The 20,000-nt window shown below is 37.1% G+C and overlaps 1 protein-coding gene across 2 annotated transcripts in view; it reads right to left on the minus strand.

The window, feature by feature from the left end:
* The window catches only part of LOC106868000 (receptor-type tyrosine-protein phosphatase alpha), a 32,431-nt gene that overhangs the window by 2,560 nt on the left and 9,871 nt on the right, over positions 1-20,000 (minus strand). For both annotated transcript variants that reach the window (XM_089357066.1, XM_089357067.1), the window contains 17 exons: positions 18,736-18,906; positions 17,389-17,505; positions 16,423-16,495; positions 14,798-14,868; positions 14,503-14,630; positions 12,996-13,083; positions 12,268-12,341; positions 9,951-9,975; positions 9,448-9,536; positions 8,389-8,511; positions 7,800-7,957; positions 6,938-7,073; positions 5,183-5,332; positions 4,439-4,505; positions 3,684-3,730; positions 2,360-2,482; positions 1-49 (listed from right to left, as the gene is read on the minus strand). The exon at positions 1-49 is cut by the window's left edge and continues 83 nt beyond it. In XM_089357066.1, coding sequence (XP_089213192.1) covers positions 1-49; positions 2,360-2,482; positions 3,684-3,730; positions 4,439-4,505; positions 5,183-5,332; positions 6,938-7,073; positions 7,800-7,957; positions 8,389-8,511; positions 9,448-9,536; positions 9,951-9,975; positions 12,268-12,341; positions 12,996-13,083; positions 14,503-14,630; positions 14,798-14,868; positions 16,423-16,495; positions 17,389-17,505; positions 18,736-18,906 — 1,689 coding nt within the window. The remainder of the gene's footprint in view (positions 50-2,359; positions 2,483-3,683; positions 3,731-4,438; positions 4,506-5,182; positions 5,333-6,937; positions 7,074-7,799; positions 7,958-8,388; positions 8,512-9,447; positions 9,537-9,950; positions 9,976-12,267; positions 12,342-12,995; positions 13,084-14,502; positions 14,631-14,797; positions 14,869-16,422; positions 16,496-17,388; positions 17,506-18,735; positions 18,907-20,000) is intronic.

Here is a 20,000-nt window from a genome sequence, read left to right on the forward strand (position 1 = left end):
CAAAATTCAGAGACTGACCAATTGCCGTTGGCAAATAGCTGGTGTTTTCCTGCAAATAACAATAACAATATTAGAAATCAATTATTATTAATATTATTAATAATATTTATTAAGTCAATAATTATTAATATTATAACAATATTAGAAGTCAATTTAAATCGAGAATTTCATGTGAAATAGACTAAATTTTTTTCATCTTTTACTTCTTTCAGTCATTTGACTGTGGCCATGCTGGGGCACCACCTTGAAGATCTTTTAGTCAAATGAATCGACCCCAGTAGGTTTTCTTAATTCTTGTACTTATTCTATTGGTCTCCTTGGCCAAGCTGCTAAGTTACAGACATGTAAACACACCAACACATATATACACACACATACATACGTACATACATACATACATACATACAAACATACATACATACATACATACATACATACATACATACATACATATATATATATATATATATATATATATATATATATATATATATATATATATATATATATATATATATATAGGAAAATGTAAAAAAGCCAGAATGCTGAACTGGGAGCATAATTTAATTAAGATTTTTTCTAACCGGTTTTCATTGCGATGAAGCAAATTATCAAGAAATGAAAATGTTTTTTTACAAAGAAGTACAAAAAAGTACAAAATGAAGAAAATAATATATAAAACAATAATATATAAAAAAAAAAAATATATACCCATACATTATATTGTCTTTGAGCTTTTGTAGTTCAATAGTAGTTCATGTATAAATTGGTAGGAAAAATAAGAATGCATGAGAGTTGAGAGTTTTGTTAGGTTTAAAAAAAGGGGTTAAAAGTTTGTGTTAAGCAGGAAATGTGGTGTCAAAACAGGAAGTGTGTGTAAGGGGAGACAAGTGTTTTTAGTTAGAGTTATGAACTCTTTTTTTCAAAACAGGAAGTTTGTGTCTGTTCATAGAGAAATAAGGTCACTGAGGGGTGTGTGTGTTAAGAAATGGTTGGAATTTCTCTATGAAAAGATTCTCCTTGTTGATTCTTTCTTGTGTGGAGATTCTGTCTTTACATTGATAGAAAGGGAATATAATGAATTTAGGGTTTTTGTTTCTGGCGCAAGAGTCTATGTGGCCACTGAGTGGAATTTGGCGGTATTGAGGGAGGTTTATTTGTTCCTTATGGACAGCTACTCTTCTACGTAATGGGAGGCTCGTCTGTCCGATATAGAAGTTTTGGCAACCTGTGCAAGTAAGGACATAAATGAGGTTACTCGAGGAACAAGAGAAATTGGTTTTAATTTTAAACTTTGTTCCTCGTTTGAAGGTAAATTCAGAGCCTTCAAGTAGGTAAGGGCAGGTGCCACAATTAGGGCATGCACATTTTTTAACTGATGGGGGTGGAAGTGGTGTATGTAGTTTCGAATTGGTTAATAATGTTTTCAAAGATTTGTGTTGCCTTTTGCATTTAAGGACTTTGTGTGTATTAATGATATTGTTCATTTTCGGGTCTGTGGTGAGTAAGGGGAGGTTTTGTTTAATTGTGGTGAATGCTTCGATGTTATTGGGGTTATGGGTGGAGATGTATGGAAGTATTTTGGGGTTGGGTGTGTTATTATGTTGGTTGGTTTTTAGTGTGTTTTTGTCAAGCTCCTTGGCACGTTTATATATATATATATATGACAGCCTTCTTCAGTTTCTGTCTACCAGATCTACACAAAAGGCTTTGGTTGACCTGAGGCAATCGTAGAAGGCCCTTGCTCAAGGTTTCACACAGTGGAACTGAACCTGGAACCATGTGGCTGGGAAGCAGCCATGCCTCCACTTGCCATACAGCCATGTATCTGTACAAATGACGTGTGTGTGTGTGTTGAGTAAGTGTACGCATGTGTTGTAAACAACATAGTTATGTGTTGCTGTATTCTTTCATACAAGACACTAACTGCTCATGATGTACCTGTATCTAATATCTATAGGGACATGGCCTGGTGGTTGCGGTGTTACACTTATGATTGCATTATCACGGTTTCAATTCTCAGACCAACCAATGCGTTGTGTTATTGAGCAAAACACTTCATTTCATGGTGCTCTGTGAAATACTTCAACACCTGATGTATGGTACGCCATGCACCTGTATACGCAATGCCAATTTGATGAGGGCAGTGGGAAAGAGTTAATAAACAGCACAAGCATTTGATCACTATAAGCAAATATATATATATTGATAGATAGTTGTTTGAATTCAGAAAGAGTTTAGCTGTATGTTTGCTATTTTAGGGTTTGTAGGTACACCCAGCATTCTACCATTCCATTGATTTAATTCTTTTAGAATTAGTAACAATAAAACAGAAGTTTCCTTAGAGGATTGAACTCACATTGGATAAGTCTCTAAATGTTACTATAGTCAAACACTTTTCTTTAGTGATAATGTTCCAAAACTCAGGAATTTCCTCTTGATCTGGAGATATGGCTAAAATGAATTTATCTTCCTCATAACCCTGGAAATAAAACAGCAAAAGTTTTTTAAAGAATTATATACAAACATCTCTGGAGAAAATACATTTTGCAAATTTATCCAAAGGCAACTTGCAAGCTATTAATGTATTGACTTGCAAGCTTGTTATGCTATGCTGAGGAAGCATGTATAGAATTGATTTGCTTCTGGCTGGCTTGAAAATAGTAAATGATTAAACACACAGAAAAATTTGCGACACATAGATCTATAAGGGGGTGCTGAAAAGTTCCTGGCTTTAAGAGTATCACAAAATGCCTGGTTGGAGACCTAACCTTCTGAGTTCTTTTACAGGGCTTAGAAAAACTGAAGGGCCCCTGCAATAAGTGTATGAATCTGAGGGGAAAATATGTTGAATAAAATCATAATTAACTGATCCACTTGCATTTTCTTCTACCCAAAGCCAGGAACTTTTCAACATGCCTTCATATGCATGTGGTTTGTCAAATGTGTCTTCCTGATAATTATCACGAAGACTACAGTTGACTAAATCAACTCCAGTATTTTACTAATGTTAAAACTGCCCCACTATAATCATCATCATCATCATCATCATCGTTTAGCGTCCGCTTTCCATACTGGCATGGGTTGGACGGTTTAACTGAAGACTGGTGAGCCAGATGGCTGCACCAGGCTCCAAACTGATCTGGCAGAGTTTCTATACTTGTGTTCCCTTCCTAATGCCAAAAATTCCGAGAGTGTAGTGGGTGCTTTTACGTGCCAACGGCACGAGAGCCAGTCAGTTAGTACTGGCGATGGCCATGCTCAAATGGTGTCTTTTATGTGCCACCGGCACAGGAGCCAGTCCAGTGGCACTGGCAACAACCTCGCTTGAATGTTGTTTTTCACGTGCCACTGGCACAAGTGCCAGTAAGGCGATGCTGATAACAACCATGCTCAAATGGTGCTTTTTATGTGCCACCGGCATGGGATCCAGTCAGCAGCCCTGGCAACGATCACGCTCGGATGGTGCTTTTAACGTTTCACTGGCACAGGTGCCAGTCAGGCGGTGCTGTCATCGGCCACGTCATTGAATTTGATTTTGATTGTGAAAGCCAAATAATATTCAGCACAATTGGATCTCAAAAAATAAAGAGAAACAACAAAGTACCACTACACATTTTATCAGACATTCAGCTGCTTCACCAAACCGCTGCAAATTATATGCAGGAATGTTAATTACTTACCTCAATTAAAGAAATTTCGAAATTTGTGGTGGACATATTGCGTTCATCTTTGAAATAAAGGAAAAACAAATCATTAAAAAAATATTCAAAACTTTGTAAGGATGAAAATAATGTTTATTGTTAACAGTAGGTGCAGGAGTGGCTGTGTGGTAAGTAGCTTGCTAACCAACCACATGATCCTGGGTTCAGTCCCACTGCGTAGCACCTTGGGCAAGTGTCTTCTACTATAGCCTCGGGCCGACCAAAGTCTTCTGAGTAGATTTGGAAGATAGAAACTGGAAGAAGCCCATCGTATATGTATATATATATATATATATATATATATATATATATATATGTATGTGTGTGTTTGTGTGTCTGTTTGTCCTCCCAGCATTGCTTGACAACAGATGTTGGTGTGTTTACATCCCCGTAACTTAGCACTTTGGCAAAAGAGACCGATAGAATAAGTGCTAGGCTTACAAAGAATAAGCTCTGGGGTCAATTTGTTCGACTATAAAGGCGGTGCTCCAGCATGACTGAAACAAGTAAAAGAGCATAATTTACAGGTTATATAAAGTGTATGTGTTTGCGTGAGTGTGAAAACCTAAGGAAATTACAGGAATTATTCAAAGAGACAATAAAGCTGTTTATATAGCAACAGTATTATTATTATTATTATTATTATTATTATTATTAGTAGTAGTAGTAGTAGTAGTAGTAGTAGTATAATTTTTTTTGTTTTTTTTCCTTTTGCTCATAATCCACAGACTTACCACTGTAAAGTTCCTCAAGCAGATCAGAGTGAATGCTGTTCCCCTGGCAGACTGGCTGAAGGATATCCTGCAAAAGAATCACGACAATAAAGAGAGGGGTTTCTGTTGTTTTTGTTTTATGGACTCTGTGCTGAGACGGTATGGGGGCTGGTTGTAGGAATGTTGTAATAGTGAGGATGCGTTGAGGTGTGTGTGTGTGTGTGTGTGTGTGTGTGTGCTGAGAGTATATGCGGGGTTGGTGCAAAAGTTGGTATACAATTATGGAAAAAAGAAAAAAAGATAACACGTACAATATTCATTTATTTTTATCAAGAAAAATTAAGTTATGATAAAAGTATCATCATGGTTAATGACACTAGAAATATCAAAATGGATGGAAGAAGAGGAGGAGAGGAGGGGGAGAAGAGGAGGAGAAGAGAAGGAGAGGAGGGCGAGGGGGAGGAAGGGGAAAGGGATGAAGAGGAAGGGAAATGGGAGGAGGAGGTAGAAGGAGAGGAGGAGGAGGAGGAGGAGGGGGAGGCAGAAGGAGAGGAGGAGGCAGAAGGAGAGGAGGAGGCAGAAGGAGAGGAAGAAGAAGAAGGGGAGGAGGAAGAAGGAAGAAGGAGAAAAAAAGGGGAGGAGGACGCAGGTGTGAAGAAGAGGATGGGAGGAGGAGAGAAATGCCAGCAAGAGAGAGAGAAAGAAAAAACGAAAGAGAGAAAGAAAGAAAGAAAGAAAGAAAGAAAGAAAGAAAGGGTTACTGACCATAAACTGCCTGTCTGCAATTGACCAACAAGTGATTTCGTCCTTGACGGAAATCCTGTCGATTTCACTCTTTAAATCATTAAGGTTGATGCTACAGCCAGAGGTCATCATACTCTCAGTTATGACATCGTAAACGAATTCAAGTTGTGCCTAGCAAAAAGGAATAAAAAAACAAAAAAAACCCACATTATCTTCAATAAATGGCTAAGCTTCAAACAAAGGCAAACACAGTTCTTCAATGCGAACGTAACACTCTGATTTCTAAAATTATAGCAAAGCCATACATTTCAGTGCAAGAGAACAATCGCTTATATTCAGCTCTGTCATGTGACTTTTAGAGCCCCCCCTCCCCATCTGGCAACTTTTTGTTTCAAGGGCCCAATCCCTTTAATCAAAATTCATAATCTACACACCTTTTATTCATAGCTATATTTTACCTTATTCTACCTGAAGTTCAGTGTTTTACATTATCCTAAAGAACATCTTTAAAAGTACAACAGCTTAAATTTATTTCGGTCTCTATTACAAATTTCAATAAGTAAAACTTCCAGATGTGAATAAAAGAACACTTTTATAATCCAGGCAACTTTTAAAGACAAACATGGCATACTTTTTGCTTCATGAAATCATTGTTCAGTTCAGAATAATCAGGCTGAGAGCTAAGTTTGTGTTCAATAGATATCATAGACAATCCACAAAGCCTGGTACACGTTCATGGTACAATGTAATATTTTAACAAGAACTTTTGCAGGTTCAATGTATTACCGTTTTATTTCTTGAAATTTTCACCTAACATAGTTTAATTCTTGTTCAACATCTTAACCAAAGTAAATAGATGATTCATCTACTTTCCTTGATCTTAACATGGGGCCTCTCAACCACAGAGGCCCCCTGTGACTGCAGGGATTGCAGGGGCTTAGCGACAGCCCTGCATATATTGATTTCACTTGTATATTTGGTGTCAATAGGCAGCAGAAATGTTAGCATTCCAGGAGAAATGCTTAGCGGTATTTCGTCTGTCTTTAAGTTCTGAGTTCAAATTCCGCTGAGGTCGACTTTGCCTTTCATCCTTTTGGGGTCGATAAATTAAGTACCAGTTGTGTAATGGGGTCGAAGTAATCGACTGCCCCCTCTCCCCCAAATTTTGGGCCTTGTGCCTAGAATAGAAAATAATATATAATCTTTCTAAGGCGGCGAGCTGGCAGAAACGTTAGCATGCTGGGCAAAATGCTAAGTGGTATTTCGTCTGTCTTTACGTTCTGAGTTCAAATTCTGCCGAGGCTGTCTGCATTCATACACAAGCATCTGTATCTCATTACTTTGGTCTTCATACTCTTTACTCTCTCTCTCTCTCTCTCTCTCTCTCGTTTACTTGTTTCAGTCATTTGACTGCGGCCATGCTGGAACACCACCTTTAGTCGGGACTTATTCTTTGTAAGCCGAGTACTTATTCTATCGGTCTCTATTGCCGAACCGCTAAGTGACGTGGACATAAACACACTAGCATCAGTTGTCAAGCAATGCTAGGGGGACAAACACAAACACACACACGATGGTCTTCTTTCAGTTTCCGTCTACCAAATCCACTCACAAGGCTTTGGTCGGCCTGAGGCTATAGTAGAAGACACTTCTCCAAGATGCCACGCAGTGGGACTGAACCCGGAACCATGTGGTTGGTAAGCAAGCTACTTACCACACAGCCACTCCTACGCCTATACGTAACCAAAAATTGAATATTTACAAAGAAATACAAACCCGTTTGGTGAATATCAGACACCTTTCGTTATATAAACTTCTGATGCTATATGCTGTGTTGAGAGCTTTGTTTTGTTCCAATTTCTCCAGAAGAATATCAAGGCATATATACGCCCCAGTAGACCCAGCACCAGCTCTGAAATATAATGGTAATGTTCTTCATTGTTAAACAAATTCAAAATTCACAAAAATAATTTATTCAAACTCTTCTTTTATCGTTTATCTTTTACTTGTTTCAGTCATTAGAATGCGGCCATGCTGGGGCACCAGCTTGAAGAAACTCAGTCAAACAAACCTGCCCTAGTACAAATTATTTTTTTAAGCCCTGTGCTTATTATATTAGTCTCTAAGGGACATGAACACATCAACACTGGTTGTCAAGCAATGGAGGGGGATAACGACAGACATAAAGACATGCACTCACAGATATATAAACATATGTGTGTGTGTGTGTGTGTGTGTGTGTGTGTGTGTGTGTGTGTGTATATACTCGTTTACTCCTATACTTGTTCCAAGCCAAGTGAAATCATAGCTGTGGTCGTTACCAGTGACATGTAAATGGCACCTGTGCCGGTAGCACATAAAAAGCACCCATTGCACTCTCAGAAGGCGTCCAGCTGCAGAAACCACGCCAAAATAGGACTGGAACCTGATGCAGCTCTCCAGCTTACCAGTTCCAGTCAAACCGTCCAACCCATACCAGCATCAAAAGCAGACGTTAAATGGTGACGACGACAATGATGATGATGGTGGTGGTGGTGGTGATGATGATGTTGATGATGATGATGATGATGATGATGATGATGATGATGATGATGATGATGATGATGATCTAGTTAAAAAACAGTTACTCATCACTCACTTGCTTTGAACAACAATTGGATATTTCAAATCACTGCAAGAGTTGACTTTCTGGCGAAAGTTTAGAATATATTCTGGTTTTGATGGATTCATTCCTTCAGGCCAACCAGTGAAGTTGTATTGTGTTATTGTGCGGCTGACAAAAGGTTTAGATTTGGGCTGCAAAAAAAATATATATATATATACAATGTAACTAAACGCGAAATTGAAGAATCTTATAAGTGGTGTTATACATACACACACACACACACACACACACACACACACACACACACACACACACACACACACACATATATATATATATATATATATATATATATACATATATCACGTAACTGTGCAGGTGGCACGTAAAAGCACCCACTACACTCTCGGAGTGGTTGGCATTAGGAAGGGCATCCAGCTGTAGAAACTCTGCCAAATCAGATTGGAGCCTGGTGTAGCCATCTGGTTCACCAGTCCTCAGTCAAATCGTCCAACCCATGCTAGGAGGAGGAGGAGGGAGGAGGGAGGAGGAGGAGGAGGAGGAGGAGGAGGAGGAGGAAGGAGGGGAGGTAGAGATCCAATAGAAAGAGTTGAAGCCTTACCTCAAATATTACATATTTGGAGACTGTATAGTACTTGTGGCTCGTCAACAGAATTCCTTGAACACTGACCAATCCGAAATCCAAGGTATTGTGTACTTCAGGCAAGTGCTGGACATAATCCGGCTGAAAAGATTTAAAAAGAAATTTAAAAGAAAACCATTAAAAGTATAAAAAAAGAACACATTATCAAGAAACAAGGAAACAAAGAAAAAGAAAAAAGTGGGGAATAAGCAGCAGAAGGAACAATGGATTGTACGCCCCAGAACAAATGGTATGCTTAGCCACACCTGGCATGTTTAGTGACGCCTGACAAAATCGATAAATTAAGTACCAGTTGTGTACTGGTTTCGATCTAATCGACTGCCCCCCCCCCCCACCCCCACCCACTCCTCAAAAATTTCGGGCCTTGAGCCTGGAGCAGAAAAGAATATTAACAATATTGCCAATCATAACAACATCATCATCATCATCATCATCATCATCGTTTAACGTCCACCTTCCATGCTAGCATGGGTTGGACGATTTGACTGAGGACTGGTGAAACCGGATGGCAACACCAGGCTCCAATCTAATTTGGCAGAGTTTCTACAGCTGGATGCCCTTCCTAATGCCAACCACTCCGAGAGTGTAGTGGGTGCTTTTACGTGTCACCCGCACGAAAACGGCCACGCTCGAAATGGTGTCTTTTATGTGCCACCCGCACAAGAGCCAGTCCATGGGCACTGGCAACGATCTCGCACGAAAGATATCATGTGTCACCCGCACAAGAGCCAGTCCAGGGGCACTGGCAACGATCCCGCTCAAAAGATTTCATGTGTCGCCCGCACATGAGCCAGTCCGGGGCGGGGGGGGGGGGCACTGGCAAACGATCCCGCTCGAAAGACCCCATGTGTCGCCCGCACACGAACCAGCCCGGGGGCACCGGCAACGACCTCGCTCGAAAAACCTCATGTGTCACCCGCAAGCCGGCCCAGGGGCACCGGCAACAAAATCCATAACAATTAAATCAATAACAAGCTCATTAGCAACAGCAACAACTCAGAATACAATTTTTTTTACCTGCTTGTTGTTCGTGAATAACACAATTACAGAACAGTTCCGTTGCCATATCATTCTCCAGAAATCAACCATTGTTTTTTTAGTCGGCACTAGAAAATTACAAGCAAAGGCATCATGTTATACTTTTGTACACATACATGCATATACAGATCCATATATAAAACATACCTAAACATATACATACGCAAACACATGCATATACATGCGCAAACACATGCATATGCATACATATGCATATACATGTTGATCTGATGTTTCATCAGATCAACATGTCGCTTTCAATATTTCATGAAAGATATCAATTGAAAATATAACTGTTATATATGGAGAGAGAGAGTGAGAGAGAGAGAGAGAGAGAGAGAGAGAGAGAGAGAGAGAGAGAGAGAGAAACACAGAATGAGGATGAGATTAAATAAGAACATGAAATGAAAATTAAATATACATTGAGATAAAAATGAGATAAAATGACAAAATAAATATATAAATAGCAAAATGGGAACTACCTTGTGTTGAAATATATTTCTTATTCTGAAATGAAAGATATAAGAAAACTTCATTTATTTTAAGACAATTAATTTCATTTATATCAAATTGTTACTATTCATGGTTTTAGAAATGCAAGTATTTCCTTATTAAATACATCAAGGCTAACATATATGAAAGGTTGATAACTTGAATGTTGAGAATGAGGCTTTAGTAAAGAGTATAGCCTGGTGCCAAGCTGTATCAGCTTTTGCGTTTCCGCTAGATTACATCGGTGGCACGAATACGGGAGGCTGTGACTGCTGGTCTTCCATAAACAACCATGCCTAGACTTGTGCTTCAGAAGGGAACTTTCTAGGAGCAATCCCATGGCCATTCTTGACCGAAAGGAGTCTTTACCATTTTATAGCCTGAATAGTAGTAATGTGAAATTTGAATCTCAAAGAGGAATAGAACATGTATATATATATATATATATATATATATATATATTGCGTGTGTGTGTGTGTGTGTATATATATATATATATATATATATATATATATACATGTATATTCGAACTGGGTTCTCATTCCTAAGGTATTTTTCGATGTTATTATCATCATCATTATTATTATTATTATTATTGTTCAGGTCACTGCTTGGAATCGAACTCAGAATCTTGGGATTAGTAGCCTGTGTTCTTAACCACTATGCCATATGCCCGTCGAATGTAAATAATGTAAAAAATGTACATAATTCCCCATCTCTTAAATATAGAACTGTACAATTAATATTTGCTTAATTAAGGCAGCAAGTTGGAGGAATTTTTAGCAGGCAGAGTAAAAAAATAAGTGGTAGAATTACACCCGTCTCCAAGTTCTGAGGTCAACTTCTATTGAGGTCAACTTCACTTTTCATCCCTTTTGGGTCAATAAGGCAAGTATTGGATGAGGATTGGGATTGCTGTAATCAACGTACTACCCCCCACCCACCAAATTGCAGGCTTTGCGCCAAAATTTGAAATCACTGTTATTTGTTTTATCTATAAATATATTTTTATCAAGTGTAGCACTTGGAAGTGGCCTGTTGACAAGTCTGGATGTGTTCACACTTACAGACATAATATATATATACATACATACATACATACATACATATATATATATATATATATATATATATATATATATATATATATATATATATTCACTGTAAGTACCACATCTATTTCCTCAAAATTCCTGAAAAGCCTGATTGAGAGGAAACTACTAAATATTAAGTGGTCTTGGATTTTCCCATCCTTACCACAAAGCTCACTACACAATTGTGTTGAGTGCACGCTTTCGCATAGATATGATACGTAGAACACTCAACTAACTCTTTGATGTGTATGAGGGATTGCATGTACATGTGTGTGAGTATAGATACATAAGAATGTATGTGTGTTTGTGCACGTGTTCTTCTTCCGCCTCCTCCTCATCATCATCATTTAACATCCGTTGTCCATGCTGGCATGGGTTGGACAGTTTGATCAGGACTGGCAAACTGGAAGGCTGCATCAGACTCCAGTCTGATTTAGCATGGTTGCTACAACTGGATGCCCTTCCTAACGCCAACCCCTCCAAGAGTGTGATGGGTGATTTTCTTTGCCACCGGCACAAGTGCCATTTGCACGACACCAGTATCTGCCATGTCTATGATTTTACGTGGCTTGATGGGTCTTCTTCTCAAGCATGGCATAATACCAAAGGTCTTGGTCATTCACCATTGCCTCAGTGAGGCCCAACACTTGAAAGGTGCTTTTCATGTGCCACCAACATTGGCCACCTTGCCTCCATGAGGCCCAACACTTTAATGTATTTAAGTTATCATGGTTAAGTTCACACATTAACATTACCACTTATGCATCAGTCATTTGACTGCGGCCATGCTGGAGCACCGCCTTTAGTCGAGCAAATCGACCCTAAAACTTAATCTTTGTAAGCCTAGTACTTATTCTATCGGCCTCTTTTGCTGAACTGCTAAGTTACGGGGACGTAAACACACCAGCATCGGTTGTCAAGCGATGTTGGGAGGACAAACACAGACACACAAACACACACATATATATACATATACAGATATACGACGGGCATGTATATATACATATACATATATACGACGGGCATGTATAAACGTCCACAACAAAGCACACAAAAAAATGCAAACTGCACAATTCTAGATATTGAGTTACTTTTGAAGAAAACAGCTAATTTTAAATTTAAATGGAAGAGTCAGAATAACAGATAGAGGGGAGAAAATGAGTCATTAATGTTAATTAAGAATGAAGTTAATTGCAAAACCAAAATAACTTACATGTATGTAAGAAGCATTAATGTAATCGGATGAAGAGCTTGCATCAGGTTGCAACACAACTCGAGAGTGATCGTCTGGATTGAAGAACACAAATACAAATTTATGAATATATTTAAATTGATATGGATTTCAAATTTTGGCACAAGGCCAGAAAGTTTGAGGGAGGGGATAAATTGATTATATTGACCCCCAGGGCTCAACCGGTACTTATTTTATTGATCCCAGAAGGACGAAAGGCAGAGTCAACCGTGGCAGGATTTGAACTCAGAACATAAAGACAGATGAAATGCCACAATGCATTTCGTTAGTGTGCTAACAGCTCTGCCAGTTTGCCACTTTATGAATATAATCTACTATAATAATACTCTTGTGTTTTTCTTTGTCACAACATACAAATGAGAAAGGAAGGAATGATAGATGAATAAGGAAGGAAGGGGTGATGGCAAACTTGGTAGTAGGATGATGGAAATTCTTTGGATAATATAGAATTTCCTGAAGCTACTGGATTTGTTGAGTGTATAAACAGATTGGCTGTGATGCAAACGACACTGACGAAACTCCAATAAGGACTGAAAACTGGTTAAGGCTGTTAAATTTACCATGTTTGTATGTGTACTACATAGATTATTATATATATTTGGGGTTGCAGTAAGGGAGTCACATATCAAATTTCAGAAAAATTAGAGATGGAATCGGAAAAACAGAAATTTTAAAATATAAAAACTCACAAGGAAGTAAACATTGGAAACGATTCTTGTCTTTATTTTCAGGTTTTATTGCTTCAGTACATGGATAAAGAAGATTACAAGGCAGATCCTGAAACACAAACCGAAATGATTTATAACATAATACATATCAAGCATCGGTAGAGAATATGACTAATTGACTCATCAAGCTGGTTCATATATGAGTAGGAACCTTATAATAGTTATAGGACTGAGTATCCAGTTATGAAGCACTAAGTTCTACTTAGTTTTGTCTCATTAAGAATCAAAGATAAACTCAATTTGCAGAGGAGTTCTTTATAAGTTGGCTAATCCTATCCAGTTACAACAATGACCTCTGCTTTTTTGAGATGTTTTGAGCGATTATATTGAGTTGGTACATAATTATTGTAGCTTTTTTTCAACAAATTTTATTCAACAAAAACAATAACAATTTTCAACAAAAACGTCTTTAAATGATGGTCTGACCGTCTACCAAGCAAATGAGAAGCAGTAATTGAAGTAGATGGTGAATATGCTCCGGAATAATGAGTCCTTTTTTCTTTGATTCTTTCTTTATACTTGTACTCTTTTCCTTTAATTCTTTCTTTACACTTGTACTCTTTTTCTTTAATTCTTTCTTTATACCTGTACTCTTTTACTTTAATTCTTTCTTTATACTTGTACTCTTTTTCTTTAATTCTTTCTTTATACTTGTACTCTTTTTCTTTAATTCTTTCTTTATACTTGTACTCTTTTTCTTTAATTCTTTCTTTATACTTGTACATTATATAATCCTTAAGCTTGATGACGATGCAAACTAAATTCAGGGTATTAGTTAGAAGAGACGTTAGATCTATTTTAAAATGGGGCCACATTTTTCATTAATGTTTTACGTAGTGTTTTTGGTAAGGAAAGACTTTCAAACTTCGTATACTTATCTATTTTGTGTTATAGAACAGAAAAATATTTTTGTATTCGAATTTATTTCATCTAAAAAATTGTCTTATATCGATAATTTCAACCAATCACTGACAAGTATTCAGTTGTTTATATTTACTCCTTTGGCTGATTAAGCGATGTAAAGCGTATTTAATCTCCATACCTTCGTTTTATTTGCTTTTTTCATTTTAAATTTGCTTTAACCCTAACCCTAACCCTAGGGTTAGGGTTAGGGTTAGGGTTAGGGTTAATTGTTTCAGAATCGTTTGTTTATGTAGTCGGCACTTAATGTATATCGGCAGAATGGACGTCAGTGATTGGTTGAAATTACAGAAATACGACAACTTTAACATGGAATAACTTATGAATTTCTTTTTTTTTAAAGAAGACTAAGAGAAAAAGATGTTTTATATGACACATTCTACCAGTGTTCCAAGTTTCAAAGTGTTTCGTTAATGAAAAATGTGGCCCCCGTTTTAAAAAAGATCCGAGACATTTATTCTTTGTTATTTAAAAAAGAAGAAAAAACAAAATAAAACAAAACAAAAAAAAAAACAGAAAAAAACCTACTGTAGTTCGGTTAACTTACAGAGAAATCTTTTGAAAAAGGTTCAAGCTTTCTCTTCTTCTGTTGGACATAAATCAGAATATTTTGCTTGTTTAGTTCTGTCGCTATTGGCTGAATGTAAACGGACTCGTCTATAGGGATGTCTGGGACTGAAGAAACATACACATAATTAATTAAGGTAAATTAAGGTAACGAGCTGGCAGAATCATTACCACACTAGGCAAACTGCTTAGCGGCATTTCATCTGTCTTTTCATCTAGTATGGGCACTAGTTATACAATTTCATAATATCAAATAAAGAAATATCATTTCTTACCTGAACTTACTAAAGTGACCTCTGATAGTCGTTTCTTACAGACTGTATATTTCTTAATTTTGCAATACTTACTGTAAAACAAAAATAAGATGAAAATGAATGCTGGCAAAAAACACATGGAATCATACAGCTAATACCGAACTCCAGAATTTGCTATATTAACCCTTTCATTACCAACCCAGCTGAAACCGGCTCTGGCTCTGAGTACAAATGTCTTGTTTTCATAAGTTTGAATTAAAATCTTCCACCAAACCTTAGTCACAATTTATGTTCCTAAAACTAGTTTAATGATAACTAAGTTATTTTATTAAATTCTTTGTTATATTTAAAATTAATTGAAAGAAACTTAGAGCATCTCAACAGAAATATGGTAACAAAAGGGTTTAAATATATAATAGAGAAATAATTCTTAACCCTTTCGATACCAACACAGCTGAAGCCGTCTCTGGCTCTGTAGTACAAATGTCTTGTTTTCAAATGTTTTGAATTAAAATCTTCCACTAAACCTTAGTTACAATTTATGTTCCTAACACTAGCTTAATGATAACTAAATCATTTTACTAAATTCTTTGTTATATTTAAAATTAATTGAAAGAAACACAGAGCATCTCAACAAAAAATGGTAACAAAAGGGTTAAAATATATAACAGAGAAACAATTCTTAACCTTTTCGTTACCAATCCGGCTGAAACCGCCTCTGGCTCTGAATAATTGAAAGAAACACAGAGCATCTCAAAATAAATACAGTAATGAAAAGGTTAAACAGCTGAGAAATGAATTTTCCTTTTGCTAATTATTTTATTTATTTATTTTTGATTGAGAAAGAATGTACTATAATGTTTAATTAATATTTGTTGATTAAGGCAATGAGAAGGTAGAATTATTAACATTCTTGACAAAATACTTTGTCGCATTTTATTTGTGTGGGTTCAAATCCCGCTGAGGATTTCGTCTTTTTGGGGTTGATAAAATAAGTACTAGTACAGTATTAATCCCTTCACCTCAAAATGTTACTGGCCTTGTGCCAAAATTTGAAATCAGTCTTTTGCAATGATTGAGTTTTTCGTATCTTTTGCTGTTAACAAAGACAAGATTTGTATTATCCTATTGGGGGTGTTTTTGGTGGGTGTCTGTTCACTTAGTCACAACAGATCTAAGTTAAATATAGATGAAACTTACACATGGGAAGTTCAGGAGCTTTTCTTTTTTTCTTTTTTGGGTGGGGTGGGATCTACAGCACAGCAATGAGCAAACTATTCTGGGATCTGGAGATTGTGTTTTGGGTTTTTGTTGTTTTAGAAGATCTATTCTTCCTGAAAAACTTTAATTTATCACTTTTGAAATTTGAATAAATTTTCCCTATTTTCAGACATTGAGTAAACAATTTTGGGACCTGAAGACTGAGCCACCTCAAAAGGAACTCAGCCACCTCGCATCTGTGAGGTCCGCTCGAAACGAATTCAGCCACATCACCTCTGTGAGGCCCAACACTTGATAAAAACTCAACCACTTTGCCTACGGGAATCATTAGGTTTAACAAAAGCTTCTTGAAGGCATTTCTCCAGCATGGCTGCAATCCAGGGATTGAAACCGGTAAAAGAGTAGAAAAAGGAAAATCTACTTACTATGTAATGACCAGAGAAATCATCAGCAAAATTACACAAACTACGATCAGTGCACCCGATTGCAAGAATGATTCTGAAAGCAAAATCAAAATACAATCAGCCAATATGGAATGAATTTGTTTTAAGTCTAAAATATTTCAAAGAACTTTGGAAGAGATATGTAGTCAGAGGGGTCATGCTATGTTAGGAAGTGGCTGTGTGGTAAGAAGTTTGCTTCCCAACCACACGGTTCTGGGTTCAGTCCTGCTACATGGAACCCTGGGCAAGTGAGAAGGAGTAAGGAACCACGTGGTTGTAACTTTAAATTAAGTCAACCCTGATTGTATAAGAATATAATTTACCAGAAGCATTCCAGATGTGACAATCCCAACTTTTTTTTAAGGATAACTTATCTGTTATTGATATTCAATGTGGCCATTTTTTCCTGGGATGGCAAAGAAGAAGAAGTAGTAGTACTACTACTACTACAGTATGTTTGAGCTTTCTTTTTCACTTGTTTCAATCATTAGACTGTGGCCATACTGGGGCACCACCTTGAAGAATTATTAGTCAAATGAATTGACCTCAGAAATTATTGTCTTTCTTTTAAAGCCTAATGCTTATTTTATCGGTCTCTTTTGCCAAACTGTTAAGTTACAAGGACATAAACACACCAAGAATTTTTATCAAGTGGTGGTGGGGGAGATAAGCACACATGCACACACACACACAATGGGCTTCTTTCAGTTTCCATCTACCAAATTCACTCACAAGGCTTTAGTCAGCCTGAGGCTATAGTAGAAGACACTTGTCCAAGGTGCCACGCAGTGGGACTGAACCCGGAACCATGTGGTTGGGAAGCTAACCACACAGTAACACTTCATCTTTCTTTTTTTATCTTTTTTTTTATAACATTGTGGAAAGCCCAATTTCTGTAAAACAAGACCAAGTAAATTTTGAACTAACATAAGGAATAAAACGGTTTACCTGCTAGCTGTGCCTGGCATGCATCATAGATGCACAAACCCGTAATTTGGTCACATTCTTTTTGTTGACAGTTGCATCTTGAATGGCAAAGATTCCCGTAAAACCCTGGTAAACATTCTGTAATGTAAATATTTGAAGCTTAGCAAATTTCATTATCAATATTCTACACTCCAAACTTATCAATAATATATGAGGTGACATCAAAAGGTTTCCGGACAAGTTTTGTTTCATAAAAAATAACTTCTTTATCTAAGTTTTAACATCATTTCCTTTGAAATAGTAACCTTGCCCAGCAATACACTGGTCCCAGCATTCCGGCCACTTTTGGCATGAGCAATGTGGCTTGGACAAGAAACCCCTCTGGTCTCTTCTCTAGGTTCATTAGTGATGTTAGGATAAAAAGGTTCGATTGCTTACTACGGATTATCTACTCAGGTATGAGTTAATGATGATGATGATGATGATGATGATGATGTGGGTGTGCGTGTGAGTGTGCGTATTTGTGTGTGTGGACCTTTGCAAATATGTATCACTGTCATAAAGTGGCATTGTTGTGTAGGAGTGGCTGTGTGGTAAGTAGCTTGTTTACCAGCCACATGGTTCCGAGTTCAGTCCCACTGTGTGGCACCTTGGGCAAAGTGTCTTCTACTATAGCCTCGGGCCAACCAAAGCCTTGTGAGTGGATTTGGTAGATGAAAACTGAAAGAAGCCCATCGCATATATGTATATGTATATATGTATATGTATATATGTATATGTATATATGTATATGTATATATGTATATATGTATATATATGTGTGCTTGTGTGTCTGTATTTGTCCCCCCAACATCACTTGACAACCGATGGTGGTGTGTTTACATCCCTGTAACTTAGCGGTTTGGCAAAAAGAAACCGATAGAATAAATACTAGGCTTACAAAGAATAAGTCCTGGGGGCGATTTGCTCGACTAAAGGCGGTGCTCCAGCATGGCCGCAGTCAAATGACTGAAACAAGTAAAAGAGTAAAAGATATATATATATATATATATATATATATATACTTTATTTAAAAGCAGCAGAAATATAACAAAAAAAACGTTACTCAGAGTAACGTTTTTTTTGTTATATTTCTGCTGCTTTTAAATAAAGCATATTACTCTACCTCTGGTATTTGAGTACTCTTTTTTCCACCTTGTTGCACATTTCATGTGCTTACTCCGGTATATATATATATATATATATATATACCACTTGTGGTGGTGGTGGTTGTGGTGGTGCTGGTGGTAGTGCTGGTGCTGGTTGATGGTGTTCGAGAGAGAGGGAGATAGCAGTAATGGTGATCATGAGATACGAAACATCACTTACGTAGAACTTCAACTTCACAAAGACTCAAGATGACAAGCTCAGCATTGATTGCTATCGTCACAGAATCTCCGATCTGTGGTTCTCTACACATAACATCTAAACTCAGTTCTTTATGATTCTTTGAACGTTGGAAACATGGCTTCTTGTTGTTACCAATGTACACAGTCATTTCTATGAATCAAAAATAACAGATACATACCCAAGAAAATAAAGATGGACAAGATTACGTCAATGATTAATTCTGACATTGATACAAAGACAAATATATTTGTGGGAAGTTGAGGCATTGTTTGATAACCGGATGGTCTTTTTGCCTGTCCCTTTGAGGGAGCTTTCAACTTACTCTTCTTCAAATGTATTAATTATTGACAAGGAAATAACAACCAAGAATACCAGGTGAAGTCCCAGGAATTTTTTGAAGGGAGGCACAAGGTCAGAAGCGAATGCCATTCCAGGAGAAAAGGGCGTAATAACACAATTTAGAAGAAAGTAATGATATTATTTAGAAGGATGTAATAACATTATTTAGAAGTATGTAATAACATTATTTAGAAGGACATAATAACATTATTTAGAAGGGCATAATAACATTATTTAGAAGGGTGTAATAACACTACTTAGAAGGATGTAATAACATTATTTAGAAGAGCATAATAACTAATTTGTTTATTGGCCACAAGGGCTTAGATACAATTACATTAAAAGAAATACAACTTAAAAGACAAAAACAGGAAGTTACAATGGGTTTTATGTGTAAACGATATATATAATGATTAAACATTAAACATTTTAAAACTCCCAATAGGGGAGATGCTTTAAGGATCTCATGGAAAAACCCACAAAAGCCACAGGTGCCTGAACAACAGGGCAAGAGCCCTTAGAAGAGCGTAATAACATTATTTAGAAGGGTGTCGAACTCACGACCGTACGATTGTGAGCCGATGCCCTAACCACTAAGCCACGCGCCCTCACGTTCAAGAACATAATGCACTGCATGTCTTGGATTCAGAACCATGATCCTGCAATCACGAGTGCAAGACCTTGACAACCAATCTCTGTACCCTCACTCTGCTTAAGGTACTAATGCAAAACATATGTTAAAGTGATGCTGAAATTATTAATATTAATAGTTATCGTCAAGCCAACATGGCAGTCCAAAAAATAGGACAAATGCTGCCATTGCTATTTTTAGGACTGCCATGCTGGCTTGGCGATAACTATTAATATCCAGTACCGCTGCCGTAGTCTCCTTTAGAGAGACTTAG

The sequence above is a fragment of the Octopus bimaculoides genome, chromosome 9 (genome assembly GCF_046866305.1).
Source record: "Octopus bimaculoides isolate indiv1 chromosome 9, ASM4686630v1, whole genome shotgun sequence".
NCBI lineage: Eukaryota > Metazoa > Mollusca > Cephalopoda > Octopoda > Octopodidae > Octopus > Octopus bimaculoides.